Source organism: Armigeres subalbatus, chromosome 1, assembly GCF_024139115.2.
Source record: "Armigeres subalbatus isolate Guangzhou_Male chromosome 1, GZ_Asu_2, whole genome shotgun sequence".
NCBI lineage: Eukaryota > Metazoa > Arthropoda > Insecta > Diptera > Culicidae > Armigeres > Armigeres subalbatus.
Window position 1 is genome coordinate 312,993,663 of NC_085139.1, and position 27,841 is coordinate 313,021,503.

Here is a 27,841-nt window from a genome sequence, read left to right on the forward strand (position 1 = left end):
ACTTGTTCTATGAAGTATAAAAATCCTCCTTCCTGCAAGCTTTCTGTTAAAAATATTTCAAATCTATCTCGATTGCTCCAAATATGGTTCGCTATCATGTTCCGGAGTTCCTTTATATCTGACATTTCGCATTCGTATTCCTCTTTGTTTTTGTTTAGTTGATCTATAACCGATCGAATAAAACAGTTGCCATCTCCAAGCATCTTCTTAACCGTCATTATGTTTTGCGTTCCATACTCCTTTACCTTATACGAATCTGTTACTGATATCCTTCCTTTCTCCTTCATGTTTCCTCGGTTGGTGTTTACAATGCTCATTACCCTATAAAATTTATCTAGGCCGTCCTCGTTATCTGACATAATGTTTATGGATTGTAACCTATCGAGATTTGTGCAAGCATGTGGCTGTCGAATTTCGACTTCACCATATTTGCGGTAAAGCAATATTTTCACCTGAAACAACTCAGCTACTGCTTGAGTCAATTTATCCTCTATTCCTTCCTTTTTATAATATATGTTATGTAGAGTATGTGTAATATTATCACCCCAAAATCCCTCAAAGATGTCTTTATTATTTTCAATAAAATCTCCAATCAAACAACAAAATTCGTTTTCATTCATGTCATACCTACTGAATTCTTCATTTATGTCATTCAATTGTTGTATCATCACGCTTATAAAAGAAATTCGTTCCGTTACTTTTACCACAGCCATTTGGCTATCATTAATACTAATTGTTTTGGTATCCATTTTATTTATTTATTTATTGGATTGTTACCAAGATCAAATCATAGTAATGTTGTACGAGAACTTTAATTAATAAAATATGGGTTATTTGTGTTTATGAAATTGTTTGTTTTCTTTCGATATTTGTCATCCAATTAAAAAAACATAAATCTTCAAATTTGTTTCGTTTGATTGTTCCCGTATAGATTCAAACGACTGATGTTTGGAATAAGTTGCGCCCCTGAGTTGTTCCAAAAAGTTATGGAATCGATCGTTGCAGGACTCGATGGCATAGTGGTTTATTTAGATGATATTTTGGTATCGGGTCGAACCCAGCAGGAACACGATGAAAGATTGGCTCAACTAATGATTCGCTTGCAGCAATACGAGATCGCATTAAACGAAATGCGTTTTCAATGCATCTCGTCTTGAGTTTTTGGGTCATTAATTGTCAAGTGAAGGGATTAGGCCAGCGGAAAGCAAGATTGCAGCAATCAAATCTTTTAGAGAACCAAAGAACGTCAGTGAGCTAAGAAGCTTCTTAGGGTTGGTTACGTATGTGGGGCGATTTATACCAACAATGGCGGATAAGACAGAGCCGCTCAGAAATCTTCTACGGACGGGAGAAAAGTTCAAATGGAAAACTGAACACCTTCGAGCATTCGAGGAGATTAAATCAGCACTATGCAAAACGCCATTTTTGGGTTATTATGATCCTCAAGATCTGTGTATTGTTATTGCAGATGCAAGTCCCAGCGGTCTTGGAGCTGTACTGCTACAGCAAGATACAAATGGCCTGAAAATAATTATTTCGTTTGCTAGTAAGGCATTAACCGATACCGAAAAAAAATACTTCCAAACCGAAAGGGAAGCGTTGGCTCTGGTTTGGGCGGTTGACAGATTTCGACTCTATCTACTGGGAACCGACTGCAAACCGTTGCATTTTTTATTCAAAGAACGAGCAAAGCCGTGTGCTCGAATTGAGCGATGGGTTATGCGTCTACAGAGCTATTCCTACGATGTCGTCTACGAGCCTGGTTCCAGCAACTTAGCTGACGCTCTTTCAAGAGCAGTAATAAATCCTGTGGAATTCAAGGGTTCATACGAGGCATGCATTTATCAACTAATTTTGGCAGGTTTTCCAACAGCAGTGACAGTTCGAGAAGTAGAGGAACATACGCTCAAAGATGCAGACATTCAAAATGTTATTAAATGTTTGGAAACCGGGGTGTGGAATGAAGAAGCAAAGGAGTACAAGCCGTTCTGCTCTGAATTATGCGTGGTTCAAAATTTGCTTTTGAGAGGAGATCGTTTGGTAGTTCCAAACAAATTGAGAGATCGTGTAATTGAAATTGCCCATGAATCACATCCGGGAATGGTCACTATGAAACGCAGAATGCGCCAGAAAGTATGGTGGCCAAAAATGGACAGACAAGTGGAGAATTGTGTAAAAACATGTAAAGCTTGTACTCTGGTAGCATACTGTGATCCTCCAGTGCCGATGATCCGTACCAGGATTCCTACAAAACCCTGGGCGAATCTGGCAATCGATTTTGTCGGACCGTTACCATCCGGTCACAATCTCTTAGTAATCATCGATTATTTCAGCCGATTTGCTGAGGTAATCATAATGAAACAAATTACGGCGACTCTTACAGTGAAAGCTCTGCACGAAACATTTTGCCGATTCGGAATGCCGGAGTCGATCAAAACAGATAACGGACCCCAATTTATTAGCTCGGAATTTCACGACTTCTGCAAGCAATTTGGCATCGACCATGTAAAAACTACACCCTACTGGCCACAGGCCAATGGTGAAGTGGAAAGGCTGAATCGTTCGATAGGCAAAAGATTAAAAATAAGTCATGAATCAACAGGATCAGACTGGCAGTGGGACCTAAGAATATTTGTACTGATGTATAATTCAACACCGCATTCAACAACGGGGGTGGCCCCTTCTAGCATGCTGTTTGGAAGAAAACTCAAAGATAAACTGCCGGGGCTGATGATGAAAGACGAACATATACTGGAAGAAATTCGGGATCGGGACCATGAGAAGAAGATGAAGGAGGCGGAATATAGCGATAAACGACGCGGAGCTAGGTCGGACGATCTAGAAGAAGGAGATAAGGTAGTAATCAAACGTATCCAAAAAGATAACAAACTATCAACGACATTCGATCCGGAGGAGTACATCGTCATTGCACGAAAGGGTTCCGACGTAACATTGAAGTCGACGATGTCTGGACGGATCATTCATCGCAACATCTCTCATCTGAAGAAACTCTACGCTACCGAGTTTGGACAAGAAGAAACGAAGGAAGCCGGAAATGGATCGGAAACTCAACAGCTACAGAAGCCATCAACTACGGTAAAGACTGTTTGCGACCAAAACGTCATATGAAGCGACCTTCGCATTTTAACGATTACTCTATGAATACAATCCATTAAGGTAAAGAAAAAGAGGAATGTAGCATCCGACAGTTTATTACATATGGACATTGTTAAGTGTATACCTACCTTTAGATTTAATACTTATGCCCTACCTTTGTATTTGTGTATACCTACCTTTCATGTCAGGAAATAAAGAATCATCAGTTGTATAGTAGACTGCTAGACGAGTGGACGCGTGCGTATTCAAAGTGAATCCGAATCACCTACGACAGTACAGTTAGGAGCTCGCGATTTCCACTGGGTGAAAGAAGGAGACCTATACTAAGTATTGACTAACAATCTGGAGAGCCATTTTTTGATTTTCGAAAAATAATTGCATTTCAATGGTTTGCTTTTTTGCCATATAAGGAATTAGTGACTCAAACTAAATTTCGAATATTGGCTAAACGACCCTGGTTAGGAGCTCGCGGTTTCCACTGGATGGAAGAAGGAGACCTATACTAAGTATTGACTTACAATCTGGAGAGCCATTTTTTGATTTTCGAAAAATAATTGCATTTCAATATTTTTCCTTTTCGCCATATAAGGAATTAGTGACTCAAACTAAATTTCGAATATTGGCTAAACGACCCTGGTTAGGAGCTCGCGGTTTCCACTGGATGGAAGAAGGAGACCTATACTAAGTATTGACTAACAATCTGGAGAGCCATTTTTTGATTTTCGAAAAATAATCGCATTTCAATATTTTTTTTTTCGCCATAGGGGTAACGGCTCAAACCTTGGCCCATTATGCTACGGTTGAGCACATTTATCGTTATAAGTCTTCATATATTGCATTTCCAACCAGAATTATTCCACCAGTCGGCTTGCTTACATTTGGTTTTGACGCCAAATAGCAAAGAACGACGATGAATGTCCGCAATATCTCATTAAAACCAGCGAAAGTCTCGAGAGAAATGGACAAAACGTCGGCATCCTTGTCCCTATCAGGTGGATAATTTTTCAGCCCACTTGGAACGAGTGATTGTTGATTTCGAACATACGAGAGATAAAGACGGGTTGCTGTTTATAGTGCCAGTCATTTTGCTTGCGTTGAATAAAGGCAGCATGCAAACAAATAGAGAAAATCAAATCATTTTATTGAGCGTGAATTCTAATTGGTTGCATGTAAAATACTACCATACTGATTGTGACAGTGCGTTTCAGATCCCCCCAATAGCATGCTTACCAAGGACATGCTAACGAAAATACTATTATATGAATCATTTTTTCCCAAATATTTACCATATTTGCAAGTGAAGAAGTTTAGAAAAATGAAAACTGTATTGAAAACTGCAATTGCAAAAAGGCTACATGTTCTAGCCCCCATGTTGTGCCTTCGAACAAATTGCATACGTTAATTATTGGCTGCCGCATAATTTTGAGATTTACTGCTAGTTGAAACCATGGCAGTTGTATTGCTCTCGCCCTCGCGATACTCTCAAAGTAATTTTTTTTCCAAAACGTAAACAATGCTTTAGGTGGGGATGATGCATAACGCACTACGGAAGAGAGCTAATTGTAAAAATTATTCAAGGCAATTACTTGCTTTGCACTGTGCTTAAACAGTTATAACTGTGCCAACTACCTGATATTATTACACAATTACAGTCCCATCCCGATTTTGGCAACACCCGTTTTTGTCTACCCCCGATTTTGGCAACACCCGTTTTTGGCAACATTTTCTTCCCGATTTTGGCAACAACCTCGAAAATATTTTTTTATTACTTTTTAGAGCTAAAACCTTTTTTTAATTATGTAATACGATAAACAAAACTAAAAGCGAATGTTATTAAGGCTTATATGCGTACTATGGGCTCTGTACGAATAGGGCACTTTCACTGAATTAATGAACCACCACTCGTATTACCGCTCATTGCAATCAATGTCTATTGAAACTTTTCTGCTCTTTTTATTCACGTTTTCCATGTCCCTATTCACACTACCCTTATCTAACCAGCCCACCGACCGTAGAATGTCGTATTTTTTGGCATCTCACTGATTTTGTCGTCGATAAGCTGACTAACACCGTTGTACATAGTACAACAACTCTAAAGCGAAGCCCGCTGTTTACATCACAATGCAACCGATACTGTCTGAGTGATCCTGTAACAAGCAACCCCCGTAGGTTTATATGCTAGTGATTGGCACATTCTATTTTCTAAATGCGCTGTCTAGCCATCAATTACATGTGTCAATTGCATAACGAGCCTTTTGATTCCAGCATGTTTGCCAACAGTTCAATACTAATGGTAAGAGTTTGGTAACATGTAACCGTAAAGCTCTCGAGCAGGCATTGACTTAAATCAGATCATGAGAAAAAATCGGGTTAATCTAAGCCTACTTGATGCTCTGCCGGGGGGCAAGTTATGAGCTTCCTAAGATCTTTGAAATTGAATGTGCGATGATTCATCGTTTATTGATCTTCAACGCTCACCAATGGAAGCTGATTGAGTGAAGCGAATCACTTGGTAACACAACAATGAGCGTCGTTCCGGTGCGCTGATAGAAGAAGTCATTCAAGCATTCTAAAAATGAAGACCTCCATGAGTCTGGAACTCTAGTACACTGAATGGGAGGCGTTGATACTTCTCTCGACTATCTTATCACCTTGAAAGAAGGGCGAATAAAGGAGAACGCATGATGTGGTTTGATTGTTTGGTTTCATTGTACTAGAGCAAGCGGGGTACGAATGCAAAAATCGTTGCTTACATGGATACCTCACCAGGGCTTGGCTTGTTAGACGGTGTTGCTTATTGTTTATCATAGCTACGACCGCTCCTACTCATTGTTTGACGTCCATCTGAATGAGGCAGTTCACTTATTGGCTATGGATGTATCATAGATTGCAAAAGATCAATGCTCACAATGCTCACTCACACTTCCAATGCCTGCTCTCGTGTGTTTTGTTTGTGATGGCGAAGTATCATGGAACGTACACACGGTCAAGCCGTTTGACCAACATTGACTCCACCTCTCGTTTATTCAAACATCCATAATGTTTTACCAACAGCGACACGAACATTCAATTTATTCGACCAACAATATCACACACGAACGACCGAAGCACCAACTCGAGCACCAACCATCAAAAATATATGGGGGTTTGTGCAACTTCACGACAAATGCTCAAACATGTTCGGCGAACCTTGACTCCACCCCCGACAACTCAAACCAAAATCAAACCGTTTTAATTTTTTCCAACCGAACCGCCAACTGTCAAATGGTTGTTCAAACAACTTCACACACGCTCAAACAAAGCAGCAACCGAAGCGTTTTCTTGGGGGCGGAGTCAATGTTCGTCAAACTGCTTGACTGGTGTGTACGTTGCATCAGAAGTGGAGTACCTCCTGTGAAGTTCCCATGAGATCGCTGGTGTAATTCTAGCTGCTTTGATAGGCGAGTGATGCGTCACATGTGGTTTTATTATTATTTATTTAGCCTAAGGCCGGAGTGAGTGGCCTCTGCGGTATTTAACAGTCGTCTCCGTCTACTGCTGTACGTTACCAGTCACGCAGTCTACTGAGGGTCCGTAAATCGTCTTCCACCTGATCGATCTACCTTGATCGCTGCACACATCGCCTTATTGTGCCTGTCGGATCGTTGTAGAGAATCATTTTTACTCCAAGTGCTCGTTGGTCCTCCACAAGCATTGTCCAGATCTCGTACGTACGCTTTCCTGCCACGTTGCGTCTCCGAATTTGTCTGCTGATATCGTTATCAGAGGTCAAGTGAGCCCAAGTACACGAATTCTTCAACCACCTTGTTTTTGTCGAATAGCCGTTGTCTTCTCTTGAACCTACTTCGTCTTCAACGTGTTAATCTCTAGCATGGAGTGCGATGAGCTGCAGCGAGCACCAGTAGGTTGACTCCTATCGAGTGTCAGAGGTGGCAAACCGCAAATGGTCTTCCAGCTTCCAATTGGCCACACTATCACTCGTAGTGCGAGGTACACATAGTGCGCATGGATCAGTCATTGCCGCCTGAAATACTCCTGGGTTGAGTGCTAGGAGATCGACTAGTGCAAAGGGATTTGGTTTTAGTGAGTCGAGTGTAGTTAATCCATTCACACTACATTGGATACGCTTGACCAATGTCCGAAATTTGTAGCACATTTAGTCATCCTGTATCCGGTGGATCGCTATTTGATTTATATAGAGAATTATGATAAAAACAAGCATTTTCGGAGGACTAAATTTTATATGAGATGTCAGATTGAAGTCAGCTCAGGACTACAGTGGACGTTCGATAACTGCAAGTCATTTAACTGCAATGCTTTTTAACTGCAATTCGATAGTTGCAACAGTTTTGCAGTTATCGGACCGCTAAACTTCAAACTGGTGTCAATCTCAATGACAGCTGCATTGAGCTGCACATTTAGATGCACTTTTATTGCATCTGACGTCGATTGACAACGTTTGACGTCTAGAATGCGTTGCAGTTATCGAACGGCTTTCGTTAACTGAAAGGTAAACATTTTGCAGTTATCGAACGGCTACTGTACTATAGAAACGTTTTTTTTTATTACTACAATTTTTTGTAAGGACATGGCCGACGCTATTGTTAATTTCAAATATTATTATTATTAATTAGTTATATTATGTTTTGATTACCATTCTGTTTTAATTTTGTTTGAGCTACAATCTCCAAGTTATGAATAATATCGCCAAAATGACAATTATGATGCCATGCATCACTTAAACACACTTCACATACTTTGTAGTACATATTCTAAGTGTTTAGCTTCAATCAGGCAATGAAAAAAAAAATGAAATTTTGTATGAAATTTTTTTCCCGTTTTTGGCAACATCCCCATTTTGGCAACATTAAAATCCGGTCGTGTTGCCAAAATCGGGAAGGGACTGTATTCATAAATACAATTGGGTTGTTTATGGGTATCAATGTTTTTACATATTCTTAATCTGCATAAAAAACTGAGCCTAACCCCAATTTTTCAGAATTTTTGGAGCCCCGGAACTATTTTTAATTTGCATTTTAAATTTATATGGGACTAAAAATGTGTTCTTATGCTGCATGGGCCAACTGTCATTCTATGAATGTTAGTGTCATTCTATCGATTGAAATGGCTTATTGTTTGCTTATAAAAATGTAAATAAAAGGTTTACAAACAAAATAAAAATATGTTGAAGATCAGATAAGCATGCTCTTTATGTTAAACTATAAAAAACCTCATATTTTTCTCTGCTAAACAACCCAATTATTGGATGCTTGTTTTTAACTCTGCCTGTATTGAAGTTTCATGATTGGTACGTGCGTACCACTCCTCTCTATATCGATCAGCTGTAGTGAATCCTCTCAAAACTCTCACGTGTTTCAACTTCCCGAGTTGAAAGAATACTTTTTCGGTATCATTTTACAGATCAAAATACATTTTGCAAGCAATAATAAATCTAAATTATGATGAAGGTATTTGTCAAGTAATTTGACTTGAAATTATGCACATGGAATGACGTTGAAAGTTTATTTAATGAAACATAATATTATAATCCATTGTATCTTTCCATTATCAAATGAGAAATTGTTTGTAGGATTCATGCGAAAAATGATAAAACTAAATATTCTTACACTAATTGAATCATTTATTTGCAAAATTATGAAGAAAATGGTGTATCGAACCACGAAAGGTTGATGCTTGAATCGCTTTTGCTTGAACCGTGTTTAGAAGCCGTAAGGTAGGCAATTATTTTTGGTATGTTCTGCGAATGAAAGCGATTAGGGGAAGTGGGGGTAGCACGCCCATAGGGGTTAAAACGCGCCACCCCTGAATAAGGTTAAATATCCCCATTTTGATTATTTTCAATAGTCTATACGATAAAGCAATGAAAAATATTGCCATTGGATACATATATTTCATGATTTTTCTCTAGTTATACATGAAAAACTCGAAAAAACGATTTTTGCGTGTTTTGATGCAATTCTAGCTCGGTGGAATTTAGTCTTTCTGTCGCTGTTATACATTGATAAATTAATAATTGAGCCATGAGCCATGCTGCTTACTCGTGTTCTTTATGTTCCACACGAAATCGTCGTCAAAATGGTTTTAAAACGATTTTATGGGCCTTCAAACTTCTGAGGTCGGTGTGGGGCATTACGCCCATGCTCATTTCGTATGACCGAAACAGCTGAAACATTCGGTTAATTGCCTTAATGTAGGCAATTAAAATGAAAATCAGTACGATAAGCACATGCGCGTTTTAACCCATCCACTGGCGCATCTCACCCCGCATGGTTTCAAAATCATTTTTTTTCGGGTGCTTTTTAAAAATCAAATTTCTGTGCAATAAAATGGACAATTAGATATCTGTTATCGGTAGTCAGTCGCAGATATGCTGTTCTTCAGTATGCGCTGATGAAAACTGGCTGAAATGGTGGTTTTCATTGATAAAAATGGCATTTTCCTTAACGTGGGCGTCCTACCCCCAGTTCCCCTAAATCTAATGAAGGTATTTGTCAAGTAATTTGACTTGAAATTATGCACATGAAATGACGTTGAAAGTTTATTTAATGAAACATAATATTATAATCCATTGTATCTTTCCATTATCAAATGAGAAATTGTTTGTAGGATTCATGCGAAAAATGATAAAACTAAATATTCTTACACTAATTGAATCATTTATTTGCAAAATTATGAAGAAAATGGTGTATCGAACCACGAAAGGTTGATGCTTGAATCGCTTTTGCTTGAACCGTGTTTAGAAGCCGTAAGGTAGGCAATTATTTTTGGTATGTTCTGCGAATGAAAGCGATTATATCGTGATTCGAGAAAAGCATCATGAGGGCCCATTTACAAACTGACGTTTTAGGTTGTGGGAAGGTACTTGTCTGAGCGTTAAGGACTTTATAAATTTCAGACCCCTACCATACATGAAGCATTACTAGAGGCTTGGTGTGGGTTGAGTTTAGCGTTATGTAATTTGCGAATGAAACTTGACCGCTGAGTGGATTAACCTGTTTTTACAAAAATTCTTAGCAAGCATCGGATATTCTATCTGCAGCTTTCGGTTATTTTCTCCAGTACGGGTTATTGGTGAGAATGTTTTGATTTTAGAGTTTCACCTATACTAACGTAGTGCTACAAATCGAAAGCGCATGCCACCATTTGGCTACGGGTGCCCCCAGTATTGTCCAAAAAAGTTTTGGTTAATTATGTCGCTTTACTAATGTTCATTCAGAAAACTCTTTTATTGGGCAAAAGAAAAACTCTAGCACAGCCAGCCTGCATAAGTCAACGAAACATGGCTGCTAAAAAAACGAGTAAAAGTGATTTTTCACGCAAGATAATTGCTTTTAATAGTTTAAGAAGTGTATAAATCTAGAGTTATGAAGCAGATATATGTTTGATACACTTTTCTAAAGAAGCAGTGGTTAACATCTCCCTACAAATCGACGTATTATCGCTGAAATATTGAATTATTTGCGTGATGAGCCAATGTTACATCCAGGGCCAACATTACCGCCGGTTACCCTATAAGGAATTAGTGACTCAAACTAAATGTCGAATATTGGCTAAACGACCCTGGTTAGGAGCTCGCGGTTTCCACTGGATGGAAGAGGGATAAGTATAGAATGGATTAAGCAACAATCTGGAGAGCCATTTTTTGATTTTTAACAAATAATTGCATTTCTATGTTTTGCTTTTTTTTGTATATAAGGAATTTAGTTAATTATAATTATAATAGTTTTAATTAAATGTTTACTTTGTGGCAGGCGTTGAAGCCTCGCCGCCACCCACTGCCTGATCATCCACGCCATCTTGTTTCCGGTTTTGCGGCTTATTTTTTTTCTTTTGCTGAGCTGGCTCGACTTTAGACCCTGCGAATTAAAAAAAAATTAAAAAACCCAAATTTATCCACCAGTGGTGATTATGTCTTTCTCGATTCAATGCGTTGAATTTGAATTAGTATGGTAAATGCAACGTTAATTGCCTACATTTAGGCGGTTAATACCTTTGATGCGATTATATCACGCTGCTTAAAAATAACTCAACTATGAGAGTAATGGATTGCGTCACGGCTAAATTGATTAATGATTTAAAATGTGCATGTACACAGCGTATTTGATAAAAGAAAAATAGAAATATTATTCAAACCGCATGAGATATTAGCAAACAAAAACAATAGTGTCCAACTAGGAAAGTTTCTCCGTCGAATGAAACTAGTTGCACTCGAATCGGTCAAGTCCTTCTATATGAAACGTGTTTAACAATAAAAAATTCCCGGGCTACACACACACACACACACACACAGTCAGACATGTGCTCAGTTTTTCGAGCTGAGTCGATTGGTATATAACACTATGGGTCTCCGAGCCTTCTATCAAAATTTGGCTTTTGGAGTGAAATTATAGCCTTCTGGTACAACTTTGTTGTACGAGAAAGGCAAAAACTTGAATGAAAAGAAAGTTGAATATGTTCAAGTTTTGGCAGGTCAATTGAATTCAACTGAGTTGTACAATTCACTTGCTGTTTCAAAACGTTGAATTAAGCCCTCAGTACACTGTTTGTCATGATGACAGAAATCGACATGGATATCAGGCTGACTTGACAAATATTTGTCATTATGACAAACAGTGTACTGATAGCTTTACAATGGAAATAGCAAATAGGCACACACTCACCTTCATCCTCCACTGTATGGAAAAGATTTTTAATTATTTTCTCCGCAAACGGGTTTTTGACGGGTACAAGGTTGTATAGCACCCCCCCAATAAACAGCATTGGGGGATGCTCATCCGCTCGCTGCTTTCTGGGTAGCGGCTGGTGCTGCGGCGGATGCTGTTGCTGTGGCTGATGCTGTTGCGGTGGATGCTGCGGCGGAATCTGCGACTGTAGTTGCGGCTGTGCCGCATACTGCGCCTGGTGGTGTAACGGACGTGTAGTGTTGTGGTGTGTTCGTGTTGAATGCTTGATAGTCCGGGTGATATGGTGCGGGTGTTTCATAAGGGAAACTCCGGGGGAAATATCCCCTGTATTTCTTGGTGTTTCTATAGTCCATTTTTTGCTGCGAAAGAAGGAAATATAAATTAAGATTAATCCAACTTGCGGTGATGGTGTCTTTCTCGCTCTTTATATGGGGGACATACTTGTGGTATTCGTACCATGGTACAAAAATCTTGAAATGAATGCCATACCAATTATTGTCTTCATTAAAGATAGCCTTGAAATTATTTTCTTGTCGCCTTGTACCATGGTACGATTACCACAAGTGTGTGCCCCATATTACACTCGACAAATGCACATACGAAAAACACACGGACAGGGGGAATTTCTCGAGGAATTCTTGGAGGAACTTTCGAAGGAATTCCTGAAGAAACTTCACGAGGAGTTCTTGGAGGAACCTCGCGAAGACTTCCTGGAGGAACTTTTGGAGGAATTTCTGCAGGATTCGCCCGAGGAACTTCGCCAGGAATTCCTGGAGGATCTTCCGGAGTAATTCCTGGAGGAACTTCTGGAGAAATTCCTGGAGAAACTTCCGAAGGAATTCCTGGAGGTACTTCCCTAGGAATTCCTGGATGAACTTCTGGAGAAATTCCTGGAGAAACTTTCGAAGGAATTCCTGGAGGTACTTCCCTAGGAATTCCTGGAGGAACTTCGCGAGGAACTTCTGGATAAATTTCTGAAGGATCTTCCTGAGAAATTTCTGGAAGGATTCCAGAAGAAATTTTTGAGGAATTCTTGGAGTATCTTTCGGATAAATTCCTGGAGGAACTTCCCGAGGAATTCCTGGAGGAGCTTCTTGGGGAATTTCTCGAGGAATTCTTGGAGGAACTTTCGAAGGAATTCCTGAAGGAACTTCCGGAGGAATTCACGAAGGAAGTTTCGGAGGAATTCCTGGAAGAACTTCAGAAAATAATTCTGGAGGAGATTCCGGAGGAATTCCAGGAGGTTCTTCCCGAGGAATTCTTGGAGGAACTTTGAGAGGAATTCCTGGAAAAACTTTCGGAGGAACTTCTGGTGAAATTCCTGGAAAAACTTCCGGAGGAATTCCTGGAGGTATTTCCCGAGGAATTCCTGGAGGATCTTCCGGGGGAATTTCTGCAAGATTTTCCCGAGGAATTCCTGCAGGAACTTCGCGAGGAGAGTAATTCCTGGAGGAACTTCTGGAGAAACTTCCGGAGGACCCCAATCAACTGTGCAAAATATGGCCTCGATTGGTTGCAACCTCGCATGCCTCATCGCGTTTTAAATTTACATGGAGATTAGTATGGGAAAACGTACTTTTTAACGTTTTTGCTCTTAGCGGCTTCAATTAATCATCAATAACGTGACTCAATACGTTAGCATATAGTCTGGTAGATGCCGAAGAAGGTACGTAGCTGGAAGGTCTACAAAAAATGTGATTACGTTTCGAAAATTGATTGTGTAAACCATATGCAAGAAATCAATGTTCCTCCTCCTCCTCGTTTGTCGGGTGAAGATCACTGCGTCCAGATTTTAGGACTATTGTGATATACCCTTTTGCTGTGAAATACGCAAGTTATCTCAGTAACATGTTTGTCACTGAGATACCTTGGTATCGACTGAACTCAAGACCATCTATTATTGATGAATAGAGATCCTGAGTTACAGTATGTGACTCCCCCATTCTGGCGAGACTAGCTTTATGAAGCCAACCACGTCCTTGGGAGATAAGATCCATATGTCAGCAGGCCCTAAAAAGGGCTTGCTGAGAACTTTGAACCTACGTTGGGTGAGTGCACTGCAATAGCAGAGGATGTGTTCTGATGTTTCTCTCTCCTCGTCACAGAAGCGGCAATTTGAGGTTTGGATTGCTCCGATCTTTTGTAGATGGTATCTGCAGGGGCAGTGTCCAGTTATTAGACCGGTGTAGATGTTGAGATCCCTTTGTTGAGACCTAATAGTTGTTGGGTTTTCTTGGGGTTAATCGTTACGAGCCTTTTGGATTGGCTCGTATGGGGAAGTGCATTCCAGTTTGATGTGATTTGACTGACCATATATTTGTTCAGTTCCATTTTTACAGTGCAGTCTGAGATCCCGCAGAAGGGCTCAGGGCCAATGAACCTTTCATTAGATCCATTCCTGGCTAGCTCATCAGCAATCTCGTTTCCCTCTAGACCCGTATGTCCTGGGATCCAATATAGGTAGACTCGATTGCGTATGGATAAGTTTTTCAAAGCCAGAATGCATTCCCACACTAGCTTTGAGTTACAAGTGTAGTTATTAAGCGACTTAAGTGCCGCTTGGCTGTCAGAGAAAATACATATTTTTGCAAATCTATACTTCATTCCGTGCCGATAGTTCGAACGAGCCAGACGTGTGTGCTGTGTCTCATCGCGGATTGTGTTCGGTAGTGCGAGTCTATTGTGTGGTGCCTACCTACGGATCCAAGGCGATCGCTGTCGGCGAGTGAAGTAGCTGCTTCTGGCGACGCCAGTGAAGCAGGCTATTGTTACTGCTGCTACCTACAGCAGCAGGGGCAGATAAGTAGAAACGTTTTTATTGTTCTCCCATCTGCTTGATTCGGAGTGGGACTGATAGAATAAATAAAATTAGTTTTTTTTTATTTTTTTCGATTAGCTATTAGTCTTAAGTTAACATAAGCAAAATCATCCTTCCACCTTGCGGGGTGAGAATGGAGACAGAGACTGTGGAAGGCAATGGGCCTCCAAAAGATGCAGGGCGCACACGATTGTACCATGCGGCTTCGCCTGGGCCTTGGGTTGTTTACTTTCGGCAGAAAGTGAAGAGCCTAGATTTTCTTGGCATAAAACGAGATTTGACGCGTCGTTTTACGAAGCTTGAATTCAGCCAAATCAACAGGAACAAACTACGCATCACCGCACCTACATACCAGGTGGCGAATGAAATTGCTGGCGACAGGGCGTACAATGTTGAATATTTAGTTTATGTGCCCTCGCGGGAGGTCGAGATAGAAGGCGTAATCAACGCAGCGAGCTTGACTTGCAAGGATGTGCTTGCAGGGAAAGGTCGCCTAAAGAACGCCCTTCTGCAATCTACCGTGGATATTCTGGACTGCAAGGAATTGCATTCAGCAGCCACGGTAGATGGCAAAAAGGTTTATTCCAAGTCAGGCTCGCTTCGGGTGACATTCGCCGGTTCGATGCTTCCAAAGTATGTCGATATAGAAAATATGTTGTTTCCGGTGCGTCTTTTTGTGCCAAGGGTATTTAATTGTACCAACTGCAAACAACTTGGTCACACTGCCGAGTTTTGTGACAACAAACCACGTTGTGGCAAATGCTCAGAAAGACATCGGAGGAGTTCTGCCAGCAACAAGCAACAAAATGTGCTTATTGTGGTTTGAACCCTCCCCATGGTTTGCAAGAATGCCCGGTGTACAAAAAGCGCACCCCAAAAGTGGAGCGCTCGTTGGTACAGCGCTCCAAGCAGTCGTATGCGGAAATGGTTAGGTCGCAAGACACATCCGCCACAGCCACTGCATCGACTGCTATTTCAGCCACCGTTCGTGTAAGTGATTATTATGATTCCATATCAATTGACGAATTGGACTCTGACGCAGCCGACATGGATGATTCTGCGGAGGTACACGTGCCCGAAAAGAGGAAGCAACCGTCTTCCCCGGGATCGCGCCGTAAGAGAACAAAAGTCACATGGTATTGGATGGGGCGAAACGTATGACGATTATAGAGCGCCTATTTTCTATGGTTTGTGTGACGATTTCAATTTGAATATTTTGAACACTGGTGAAGTAACTCGAATAGGACCAAATGGTCAACAAAGCCGTATTGATCTGTCTTTATGTTCAAATTCACTATCATTAGATTGCACGTGGAAGGTAATTCAAGATCCCCATGGTAGTGATCATATGCCGATAGTTACCACAATTAAAAGTAGCTATCAACAATCTGAGCCAGTTAATGTTCCTTTCGACCTCACGAAAAACATTGACTGGCCAAAATTTGCATCGGCGGTAAAAATTGGTAATGAATCAACTGATACTCTTCCACCTTTGGATGAATATCGATTCCTTACTGAGTTGACTCAAAAAAGCGCACTAGAAGCTCAGAAACGACGCGTTCCAAGTACATCTGTCATAAGAAGACCAGCCACTCCTGGATGGGATGATGAATGTACTAAGTTGTATTCTGAGAAATCTGATGCCTTCAAGGCCTTCCGTAAACACGGAAGGTCCGAGCTTTTTGAAGAGTATTTGAGGCTCGAAAGAAAGCTCAAAAATCTACTCAAGGCAAAAAAATGTAGCTACTGGCGACGTTTTGTCGAGGGACTATCACCTCAATGACAACACTTTGGAAAACGGCCCGCAACATGCGGAACCGCATTTCCACCAACGAGAGTGAAGAATACTCCAATCGATGGATATTCAACTTCGCAAAAAAGGTCTGTCCAGATTCCGTACCAGCAGAACCGCTATTTCGAGAATCAGTCACTGATCCCGGTTCTTTGGGTGGACCATTCTCAATGCTGGAACTTTCTATGTCTCTTCTTTCATCGAATAACTCTGCTCCGGGATGCGATAACATCAAATTCAATCTTCTTAAAACCTCCCAGATATCGCAAAGACGATTACTTGACCTGTACAACTGTTTCATGGAGTACAACATTGTGCCACCTGAATGGCGACAGGTCAAAGTAATAGCTATTCAAAAGCCTGGGAAACCAGCGTCTAATCACAATTCATACCGACCGATTGCCATGCTATCATGCATGAGAAAAATATTGGAGAAAATGATCCTTTCAAGAGTCGACCATTGGGTCGAATAAAATGCATTGCTTTCAAATACTCAGTTTGGATTTAGAAAAGGGAAAGGAACAAACGATTGGTTAGCGTTGCTTTCTTCAGATATACAACTGGCATTTGCGCACAAGGAGCAATTGGCTTCAGTATTCTTGGACATTAAGGGCGCTTTTGATTCAGTTTCCATAGAAGTACTGTCAGGCAATCTGCACAGTAGTGGATTACCCGTTATTTTGAATAATTTCTTGTACAATTTGTTGTCAGAAAAACAAATGAACTTCACACTCGGCACTCTGACAACTTCCAGAACTAGTTACATGGGCCTTCCCCAAGGTTCATGTTTAAGTCCCTTGCTTTATAATTTCTATGTCAAAGATATTGACAATTGTTTGGAAGGACAATGCACGCTCAGACAACTTTCAGATGATGCCGTGGTCTCTCTAAGAGGTCCATGTGCAGCTGTCTTGCAAGGACCATTGCAAAGTACCCTGGATAATCTGACTGTTTGGGCCAGGCATTTAGGGATCGAGTTTTCACCGCAAAAAACTCAATTGGTTGTGTTTACTAAGAAGCGGTATCCTGCTCAACTGAAACTCAAGCTGTTGAATGACGACATCAACCTATCTTTATCTTCTAAATACCTTGGGGTCGTGTTTGATTCCAAATGTACCTGGAAGCTCCACATTGAGTATTTGATACAAAAATGCAGGAAAAGGATCCATTTTCTACGTTCTATCTCCGGAACATGGTGGGGTGCTCACCCGGAAGACCTCATCAAACTCTATAGAACGACTATTCTCTCTGTTTTAGAGTATGGCTCCTTCTGCTTCCTCTCAGCAGCTGATTGCCACCTGATCAAATTGGAACGAATTCAGTATCGTTGTTTGCGTATTGCCCTTGGCTACATGCATTCAACGCATCACATGAGCCTGGAGGTGCTTGCTGGAGTCACTCCTTTAAAGCACCGTTACTGGGAGCTCTCACTTAGAATACTCATCAAATGTGGGACAAGTAACACACTTGTCTTACATAACTTCGATAATATGCTTGAACTAACTTGTCGTTCAAGATTCCTGAGAGTTTATCTCAACTACATATCGTCAGATCTTTGTCTTCCGTGTTATAATCCCCCTCGAGTTCACTTCACCAACGACAGTTCCTCAATTGAATACGATCTGTCCATGAAACATGCTATTCAAGGAATACCAGATCATCTTCGAAATCTTTCTATTCCCTCACTTTTTTCTGAAAAATATGAACATGTCAATTGCAACAACAGATATTTCACTGATGGTTCTCGCATCAACGGATCCACTGGCTTCGGTGTTTTCAATGTAAATTCAACCACCTTCCAAAAACTTCAGGAACCGTGTTCGGTTTATGTTGCTGAGCTGGCAGCAATTAACTTCGCTTTGGGGATAATTTCCAATCAGCCCGTAGACCATTATTTCATCTTCTCGGATAGTCTTAGTTCTATCGAGGCACTCCGGTCGATGAAACCTGTTAAGCACGCATCTTACTTTCTTTCAAACATAAGAGAGCAGATGTGTGTTTTGGTCGAAAGATCATTCAAGATTACCTTTGTTTGGGTCCCATCTCACTGCTCAATCTACGGCAATGAGAAGGCAGACTCGCTGGCAAAGGTGGGCGCACAGGAAGGTGAGGTTTATGATAGACAATTCTCGAGCAACGAGTTTTTTCCATTAGTCCGTCAGAGTACTCTTAAAAGTTGGCAAAGGAATTGGACACACAATGAACTTGGACGGTGGCTATTTTCCATAGTTCCAAAAGTTTCAGGGCGAGCGTGGTTCAGAGGTGAGGTCTTAAGTCCAGGCTTCATTCGCGTGATGTCGAGACTTATGTCCAATCACTATTCACTAAACGCACATCTGTACAGAATAAACCTTGTCGATAGCAACTTATGTAGGTGCGGAGCCGGTTATGATGACATCGATCACGTAGTTTGGTCCTGCTCGGAAAATGACGCCTCCAGAGAGCAATTATTGGATACCCTTGTGGCCCGAGGTAAACAACCCTTCAGGGAAGTTCGAGGTGTTTTGGGAGATCGTGATGTTGTCTATATGCAGGCCATTTATAGTTTTCTTTGTGCTTCTGACATCAAAATCTAATATTTTGTTTTTTTTCTTTCTTTAAAGTTTTTTTTTGTTCTGTCTCTGTCTTTTTGTTCCGTAGAGCTCCATAGCTCTTGCCATCCGGAAGATGCTCCCAGTCGAACCATTCCTCGAGCATGACGACACGCCACATCGTCACTGACGCCAAATGCCCGGATGAGAAGCTGAAATTTCCTTATCCCAAATCCTAAGCCCCGTCCATCCTTAAACATTGTATACTAACCTCGAGTCACTACGAGTACGCTGGCTCTTTCCCCTCTCTTATTAACTGTATAATAAAATGATATTGATTGTATATATCACAAAGAACCATGGCTCCGTAAAGTGTTATACACGCCTGAGCCTACCAAATAAACGAACTTGGAAAAAACAAAAATTGTATCAAAACATTCTCTCAAAAAATATAGTTTTTTCCTTGAAAAAGGCCACATCCAAAGGCCGAAACGGCAGAGTAAAACGCTAATCGTTTAATGGTTTTAAAGACTGAGATAGCCAAAATTTCTACTTTAAAGGAGAACTTGTGATAATTTTCGATTTCTGTCCCTTTTGTCTTTGTTGTGAATCTTTACAAACAAAGGTTCACATGCCTACTAATGCCCCACCCGTTCCTGCGTATTTTTACACCACAGCCCCAAAATTTATTCAGTTTATGGTTTTGACCGCTTGGAAAACCAATCGAATGAAATCAGTTCCGGTCAAGGATGTTTTCCCGCCTCTTCTAAGGGGCTCGGGAGCCCCCTCTGCTAAGGGGCTCGGGAGCCCCCTCTGCTAAGGGGCTCGGGAGCCCCCTCTGCTAAGGGGCTCGGGAGCCCCCTCTGCTAAGGGGCTCGGGAGCCCCCTCTGCTAAGGGGCTCGGGAGCCCCCTCTGCTAAGGGGCTCAGGAGCCCCCTCTGCTAAGGGGCTCGGGAGCCCCCTCTGCTAAGGGGCTCGGGAGCCCCCTCTGCTAAGGGGCTCGGGAGCCCCCTCTGCTTAGGGGCTCGGGAGCCCCTTCTGCTAAGCCCCCTCTTCTAAGGGGCTCGGAAGCCCCCTCTTCTAAGGGGCTCGAAAGCCCCCTCTGCTAAGGGGCTCGGGAGCCCCCTCTGCTAAGGGGCTCGGGAGCCCCCTCTGCTAAGGGGCTCGGGAGCCCCCTCTGCTAAGGGGCTCGGGAGCCCCCTCTGCTAAGGGGCTCGGGAGCCCCCTCTGCTAAGGGGCTCGGGAGCCCCCTCTGCTAAGGGGCTCGGGAGCCCCCTCTGCTAAGGGGCTCGGGAGCCCCCTCTGCTAAGGGGCTCGGGAGCCCCCTCTGCTAAGGGGCTCGGGAGCCCCCTCTGCTAAGGGGCTCGGGAGCCCCCTCTGCTAAGGGGCTCGGGAGCCCCCTCTGCTAAGGGGCTCAGGAGCCCCCTCTTCTAAGGGCTCAGGGCCCCTCTGCTAAGGGGCTCGGGAACCCCCTCTGCTAAGGGGCTCGGGAGCCACCTCTGCTAAGGGGCTCGGGAGCTCCCTCTGCTAAGGGGCTCGGGAGCCCCCTCTGCAAAGGGGCTCGAGAGCCCCCTCTGCAAAGGGGCTCGAGAGCCCCCTCTGCAAAGGGGCTCAGGAGCCCCCTCTGCAAAGGGGCTCAGGAGCCCCCTCTGCTAAGGGGCTCAGGAGCCCCCTCTGCTAAGGGGCTCGGGAGCCCCCTCTGCTAAGGGGCCCGGGAGCCCCCTCTGCTAAGGGGCCCGGGAGCCCCCTCTGCTAAGGGGCTCGGGAGCCCCCTCTGCTAAGGGCTCAGGGCCCCTCTGCTAAGGGCTCAGGGCCCCCTCGGCTAAGGGGCTCGGGCGCCCCCTCTGCTAAGGGGCTCTGGCGCCGCCTCTGCTAAGGGGCTCGGGAGCCCCCTCTGCTAAGGGGCTCGGGAGCCCCTTCTGCTAAGGGGCTCAGGGCCCCTCTGCTAAGGGCTCAGGGCCCCCTCTGCTAAGGGCTCAGGGCCCCCTCTGCAAAGGGGCTCGGGGGCCCCTCTGCTAAGGGGCTCGGGAGCCCCCTCTGCTAAGGGACTCGGGAGCCCCCTTGGCTAAGGGGCTCGGGAGCCCCCTCTGCTAAGGGGCTCGGGAGCCCCCTCTGCTAAGGGGCTCGGGAGCCTCCTTTGCTAAGGGGCTCGGCAGCCCCCTCTGCTGAGGGGCTCGGGAGCCCCCTCTGCTAAGGGGCTCGGGAGCCCCCTCTGCTAAGGGGCTCGGGAGCCCCCTCTGCTAAGGGCTCAGGGCCCCCTCTGCTAAGGGCTCAGGGCCCCCTCTGCTAAGGGCTCAGGGCCCCTCTACTAAGGGGCTCGGGAGCCCCCTCTGCTAAGGGGCTCGGGAGCCCCCTCTGCTAAGGGGCTCGGGAGCCCCCTCTGCTAAGGGGCTCGGGAGCCCCCTCTGCTAAGGGGCTCGGGAGCCCCCTCTGCTAAGGGGCTCGGGAGCCCCCTCTGCTAAGCCCCCTCTTCTAAGGGGCTCGGAAGCCTCCTCTCCTAAGGGGCTCGGAAGCCCCCTCCTCCAGGAAGCCCCCTCTTCAAAGGGGCTCGAGAGTGCGGGGGGCTCGGGAGAGCCTCCTCTTCCTGGAGGGTCGGGAGTCTCCAATTCAAAGGGGCTGAAAGGAGGCTTCCGAGCCTCTTGAAAGGAGACTTCCAGGCCTCTTGAAAGGAGACTTCCAGGCCTCTTGAAAGGAGGCTTCCGAGCCTCTTGAAAGGAGGCTTCTGGGTCTCTTGAAAGAAGGCTTCCGGGCCTCTTGAAAGAAGGCTTCCGGGCCTCTTGAAAGGAGGCTTCCGGGCCTCTTGAAAGGAGGCTTCCGGGCCTCTTGAAAGGAGGCTTCCGGGCCTCTTGAAACGAAGCTCTTGAAAGTAGGGTTCCGAGCCTCTTGAAAGGAGGCTTCTGGGCCTTTTGAAAGGAGGCTTCTGGGCCCCTTTTGAAAGGAGGCTTCCGGGCCTCTTGAAAGGAGGCTTCCGGGCCTCTTGAAAGGAGGCTTCCGGGCCTCTTGAAAGGAGGCTTCCGGGCCTCTTGAAAGGAGGCTTCCGGGCCTCTTGAAAGGAGGCTTCCGGGCCTCTTGAAAGGAGGCTTCCGGGCCTCTTGAAAGGAGGCTTCCGGGCCTCTTGAAAGGAGGCTTCCGGCCCTCGTGAGAGGGGTGTCGGGCCTCTTGAAAGGAGGCTTCCGGGCCTCTTGAAAGGAGGCTTCCGGGCCTCTTGAAAGGAGGCTTCCGGGCCTCGTGAAAGGAGGCTTCTGGCCTCTTGAAAGGAGGCTTCCAGGCCTCTTGAAAGGAGGCTTCGGGCCTCTTGAAAGGAGGCTTCCGGGCCTCTTGAAAGGAGGCTTCCTGGCCTCTGGAAAGGGGGCTTCAGGGGCGTAGGACTGGGGGCTTGCGGGCCTCTTGAAAGGAGGCTTGCGGGCCTCTTGAAAGGAGGCTTCCGGGCCTCTTGAAAGGAGGCTTCCGGGCCTCTTGAAAGGAGGCTTCCGGGCCTCTTGAAAGGAGGCTTCCGGGCCTCTTGGAAGGAGGCTTCCGGGCTTCTTGAAAGGAGGCTTCCGGGCCTCTTGAAAGGAGGCTTCCGGGCCTCTTGAAAGGAGGCTTCCAGTCCTCTTGAAAGGAGGCTTCCGGGCCTCTTGAAAGAAGGCTTCCGGGCCTCTTGAAAGGAGGCTTCCGGGCCTCTTGAAAGGAGGCTTCCGGGCCTCTTGAAAGGAGGCTTCCGGGCCTCTTGAAAGGAGGCTTCCGGGCCTCTTGAAAGGAGGCTTCCAGGCCTCTTGAAAGGAGGCTTCCGGGCCTCTTGAAAGGAGGCTTCCGGGCCTCTTGAAAGGAGGCTTCCGGGCCTCTTGAAAGGAGGCTTCCGGGCCTCTTGAAAGGAGGCTTCCGGGCCTCTTGAAATGAGGCTTCCGGGCCTCTTGGAAGGAGGCTTCCGGGCCTCTTGAAAGGAGGCTTCCGGGCCTCTTGAAAGGAGGCTTCCGGGACTCTTGAAAGGAGGCTTCCGGGCCTCTTGAAAGAAGGCTTCTGGGCCTCTTGAAAGGAGGCTTCCGAGCCTCTTGAAAGGAGGCTTCCGAGCCTCTTGAAAGGAGGTTTCTTGAGGGCCTCTTGAAAGGAGGCTTCCGAGCCTCTTGAAAGGAGGCTTCCAGGCCTCTTGAAAGGAGGCTTCCGAGCCTCTTGAAAGGAGGCTTCCAAGCCTCTTGAAAGGAGGCTTCCAAGCCTCTTGAAAGGAGGCTTCCGAGCCTCTTGAAAGGAGGCTTCCGAGCCTCTTGAAAGGAGGCTTCCGGGCCTCTTGAAAGGAGGCTTCCGGGCCTCTTGAAAGGAGGCTTCCGGGCCTCTTGAAAGGAGGCTTCCGGGCCTCTTGAAAGGAGGCTTCCGGGCCTCTTGAAAGGAGGCTTCCGGGCCTCTTGAAAGGAGGCTTCCGGGCCTCTTGAAAGGAGGCTTCCTGGCCTCTTGAAAGGAGGCTTCCGGGCCTCTTGAAAGGAGGCTTCCGGGCCTCTTGAAAGGAGGCTTCCGGGCCTCTTGAAAGGAGGCTTCCGGGCCTCTTGAAAGGAGGCTTCCGGGCCTCTTGAAAGGAGGCTTCCGGGCCTCTTGAAAGGAGGCTTCCGGGCCTCTTGAAAGGAGGCTTCGGGCCTCTTGAAAGGAGGCTTCAGGCCTCTTGAAAGGAGGCTTCCGGGCCTCTTGAAAGGAGGCTTCCGGGCCTCTTGAAAGGAGGCTTCCGGGCCTCTTGAAAGGAGGCTTCCTGGCCTCTTGAAGAGGCTTCCGAGCCTCTTGAAAGGAGGCTTCCGGGCCGCATCTCTGGAAAGGAGGCTGCCTGGAAACTGGAAAGGAGGCTTCCGGGCCTCTTGAAAGGAGGCTTCCGGGCCTCTTGAAAGGAGGCTTCCGGGCCTCTTGAAAGGAGGCTTCCGGGCCTCTTGAAAGGAGGCTTCCTGGCCTCTTGAAAGGAGGCTTCCGGGCCTCTTGAAAGGAGGCTTCTGGGCCTCTTGAAAGGAGGCTTCCGGGCCTCTTGAAAGGAGGCTTCCTGGCCTCTTGAAAGGAGGCTTCCAGGCCTCTTGAAAGGAGGCTTCCGGGCCTCTTGAAAGGAGGCTTCCGGGCCTCTTGAAAGGAGGCTTCCGGGCCTCTTGAAAGGAGGCTTCCGGGCCTCTTGAAAGGAGGCTTCCGGGCCTCTTGAAAGGAGGCTTCCGGGCCTCTTGAAAGGAGGCTTCCGGGCCTCTTGAAAGGAGGCTTCCGGGCCTCTTGAAAGGAGGCTTCCGGGCCTCTTGAAAGGAGGCTTCCGGGCCTCTTGAAAGGAGGCTTCCGGGCCTCTTGAAAGGAGGCTTCCTGGCCTCTTGAAAGGAGGCTTCCGGGCCTCTTGAAAGGAGGCTTCCGGGCCTCTTGAAAGGAGGCTTCCGGCCCTCTTGAAAGGAGGCTTATGAGCCTCTTGAAAGGAGGCTTCCGAGCGTCTTAAAAGGAGGCTTCCGAGCCTTTTGAAAGGAGGCTTCCGGGACTCTTGAAAGGAGGCTTCCGAGCCTCTTGAAAAGAGGCTTCCAGGCCTCTTGAAAGGAGGCTTCCAGGCCTCTTGAAAGGAGGCTTCCAGGCCTCTTGAAAGGAGGCTTCCAGGCCTCTTGAAAGGAGGCTTCTGAGCCTCTTGAAAGGAGGCTTCCAGGCCTCTTGAAAGGAGGCTTCCAGGCCTCTTGAAAGGAGGCTTCCGAGCCTCTTGAAGGAGGCTTCGAGCCTCTTGAAAGGAGGCTTCTGAGCCTCTTGAAAGGAGGCTTCCTGAGCCTCTTGAAAGGAGGCTTCCAGGCCTCTTGAAGGAGGCTTCTGAGCCTCTTGAAAGGAGGCTTCCAGGCCTCTTGAAAGGAGGCTTCTGAGCCTCTTGAAAGGAGGCTTGAGCCTCTTGAAAGGAGGCTTCCAGGCCTCTTGAAAGGAGGCTTCCAGAGCCTCTTGAAAGGAGGCTTCCAGACCCTCTTGAAAGGGGGCTTCGGAGCCTCTTGAAGGAGAGCTTCGGGGCCTCTTGAACGGTGGCTTCCGAGACTCTTGAAAGGAGGCTTCCGAGCCTCTTGAAAGGAGGCTTCCAGGCCTCTTGAAAGGAGGCTTGAGCCTCTTGAAAGGAGGCTTCCAGGCCTCTTGAAAGGAGGCTTCCAGGCCTCTTGAAGGAGGCTTCCAGGCCTCTTGAAGGAGGCTTCCAGGCCTCTTGAAAGGAGGCTTCCAGGCCTCTTGAAAGGAGGCTTCCAGGCCTCTTGAAAGGAGGCTTCCAGGCCTCTTGAAAGGAGGCTTCCAGGCCTCTTGAAAGGAGGCTTCCAGGCCTCTTGAAAGGAGGCTTCCAGGCCTCTTGGAAGGAGGCTTCCAGGCCTCTTGAAAGGAGGCTTCCAGGCCTCTTGAAAGGAGGCTTCCAGGCCTCTTGAAAGGAGGCTTCCAGGCCTCTTGAAAGGAGGCTTCCAGGCCTCTTGAAAGGAGGCTTCCAGGCCTCTTGAAGGAGGCTTCCAGGCCTCTTGAAAGGAGGCTTCCAGGCCTCTTGAAAGGAGGCTTCCAGGCCTCTTGAAAGGAGGCTTCCAGGCCTCTTGAAAGGAGGCTTCCAGGCCTCTTGAAAGGAGGCTTCCAGGCCTCTTGAAAGGAGGCTTCCAGGCCTCTTGAAAGGAGGCTTCCAGGCCTCTTGTAAGGAGGCTTCCAGGCCTCTTGAAAGGAGGCTTCCAGGCCTCTTGTAAGGAGGCTTCCAGGCCTCTTGTAAGGAGGCTTCCAGGCCTCTTGAAAGGAGGCTTCCAGGCCTCTTGAAAGGAGGCTTCCAGGCCTCTTGAAAGGAGGCTTCCAGGCCTCTTGAAAGGAGGCTTCCAGGCCTCTTGAAAGGAGGCTTCCAGGCCTCTTGAAAGGAGGCTTCCAGGCCTCTTGAAAGGAGGCTTCCAGGCCTCTTGAAAGGAGGCTTCCAGGCCTCTTGAAAGGAGGCTTCCAGGCCTCTTGAAAGAAGGCTTCCAGGCCTCTTGAAAGGAGGCTTCCAGGCCTCTTGAAAGGAGGCTTCCAGGCCTCTTGAAAGGAGGCTTCCAGGCCTCTTGAAAGGAGGCTTCCAGGCCTCTTGAAAGGAGGCTTCCAGGCCTCTTGAAAGGAGGCTTCCAGGCCTCTTGAAAGGAGGCTTCCAGGCCTCTTGAAAGGAGGCTTCCAGGCCTCTTGAAAGGAGGCTTCCAGGCCTCTTGAAAGGAGGCTTCCAGGCCTCTTGAAAGGAGGCTTCCAGGCCTCTTGAAAGGAGGCTTCCAGGCCTCTTGAAAGGAGGCTTCCAGGCCTCTTGAAAGGAGGCTTCCAGGCCTCTTGAAAGGAGGCTTCCAGGCCTCTTGAAAGGAGGCTTCCAGGCCTCTTGAAAGGAGGCTTCCAGGCCTCTTGAAAGGAGGCTTCCAGGCCTCTTGAAAGGAGGCTTCCAGGCCTCTTGAAAGGAGGCTTCCAGGCCTCTTGAAAGGAGGCTTCCAGGCCTCTTGAAAGGAGGCTTCCAGGCCTCTTGAAAGGAGGCTTCCAGGCCTCTTGAAAGGAGGCTTCCAGGCCTCTTGAAAGGAGGCTTCCATGCCTCTTGAAAGGAGGCTTCCAGGCCTCTTGAAAGGAGGCTCCCAGGCCTCTTGAAAGGAGGCTTTCTCTTCAAAGGGGCTCCGGAGCCCCCTCTTCGAAGGGACACGGAAGCCCCCTCTTCAAAGGGAGGAGTCATCCAGGCCTCTTGAAAGGATGCTTTCTCTTCAAAGGGGCTCGGGAGCCCCTTCTTCGAAGGGACTCTGGAACCCCCTCTTCGAATGGACTCGGGAGCCCCCCTAGCAGCACACTTGTTCGACTTAGGTGACTGCAACTCGTATGTGACCAGATTTAGTTACAAACAAGTTGCTGCAACCAATTTTGCCTGACTTGTGCTGCTTGGGCCCCTCTTCTATTGGGGTCGGGAGCCCCTTCTTCCAAGACCTCATTAGAATCAATCACAGAGCATCCGTAAAGAAATTGAAAAGGAAAAAAATGAGCATTTTTCCATAGATGGCCCCTTTCCTAAAAACGTTTAAAGTTCATGGAAAATTTTATCAATTTTATTGCTTTTCGTATTTTTTTTTTTGCTCTTTATTTCTTTTTTCTTAAAACGTTTTGTGGAAAAACGTATTTATTTGGTGGAAATTCTTGAAATTGTTTATTTCTAATATTTATTTATTCATAGAATGTTTGTACTTTTCCGTGGAACATGTTCATTTAGTTATGTAAAATTCTTTTATAATTGCAATTTTCGCTTTTAAAAGTGGTAATTTATTTTTGTTTTGTTGTGTTGATTCTGTATCAAGTGGTGTGCTCCTGAAAACGCGAGTACATTAAAATTTGGATTCCGTGAGGAGTGTCCTTAAACATCGACCACTGCCGTGCTGGTTCAGATTGGGTAATTCTGATCAGTTGATGTCCACGGTCTAATCGAACTCAAAATAGACATTTAGATGGCCTTTTTCCGGTTCGCATGATAATGAAAGTCAATCGAAGCGTAATCATGCCCCACTCATTCGTTCAATATTTGCTCGCGGTATCCCGTTCCGCTCACTCACGGTCAATTGCTGGTATTTACAGCAAAATCACAAAGTCGCTACACCCATCGTTCACCCATTGGTGGCAAGCCATCAGAATCTACGTCGCTGCAATTAAGTGAACCACTATTTCATGCCTGTACTTTAATCATGATGACTTTCCTGATGCTGCTGATGACGATGACAATGTAGCACCATCCAATGTCAACCTTACCGCCACCACGCACCGTGCAGAACGAAAGTATGCCAATCTACCCGTCGAACTCATGCAAATCGGGAAATCGTATCAGTCTGCCTGTGAGTCCACCTGCCAGCCAGGGCCGTACCAATAGTGGACCGAGTTCAGAAGTGATAGCCATCATAGCCAATGATGGTGACAGCCACCCGGAGCAGGCTGGCCGCCC

The 27,841-nt window shown here is 45.9% G+C and overlaps 1 protein-coding gene across 1 annotated transcript; it reads left to right on the forward strand.

The window, feature by feature from the left end:
- The first annotated feature begins 2,148 nt into the window (after nt 1–2,148).
- On the forward strand, nt 2,149–3,129 carry LOC134207568 (uncharacterized protein K02A2.6-like). The gene has a single exon (XM_062683276.1). It carries the CDS (start codon nt 2,149–2,151, stop codon nt 3,127–3,129), a length of 981 nt encoding a protein of 326 aa, XP_062539260.1.
- The last annotated feature ends 24,712 nt before the right edge of the window (nt 3,130–27,841 follow it).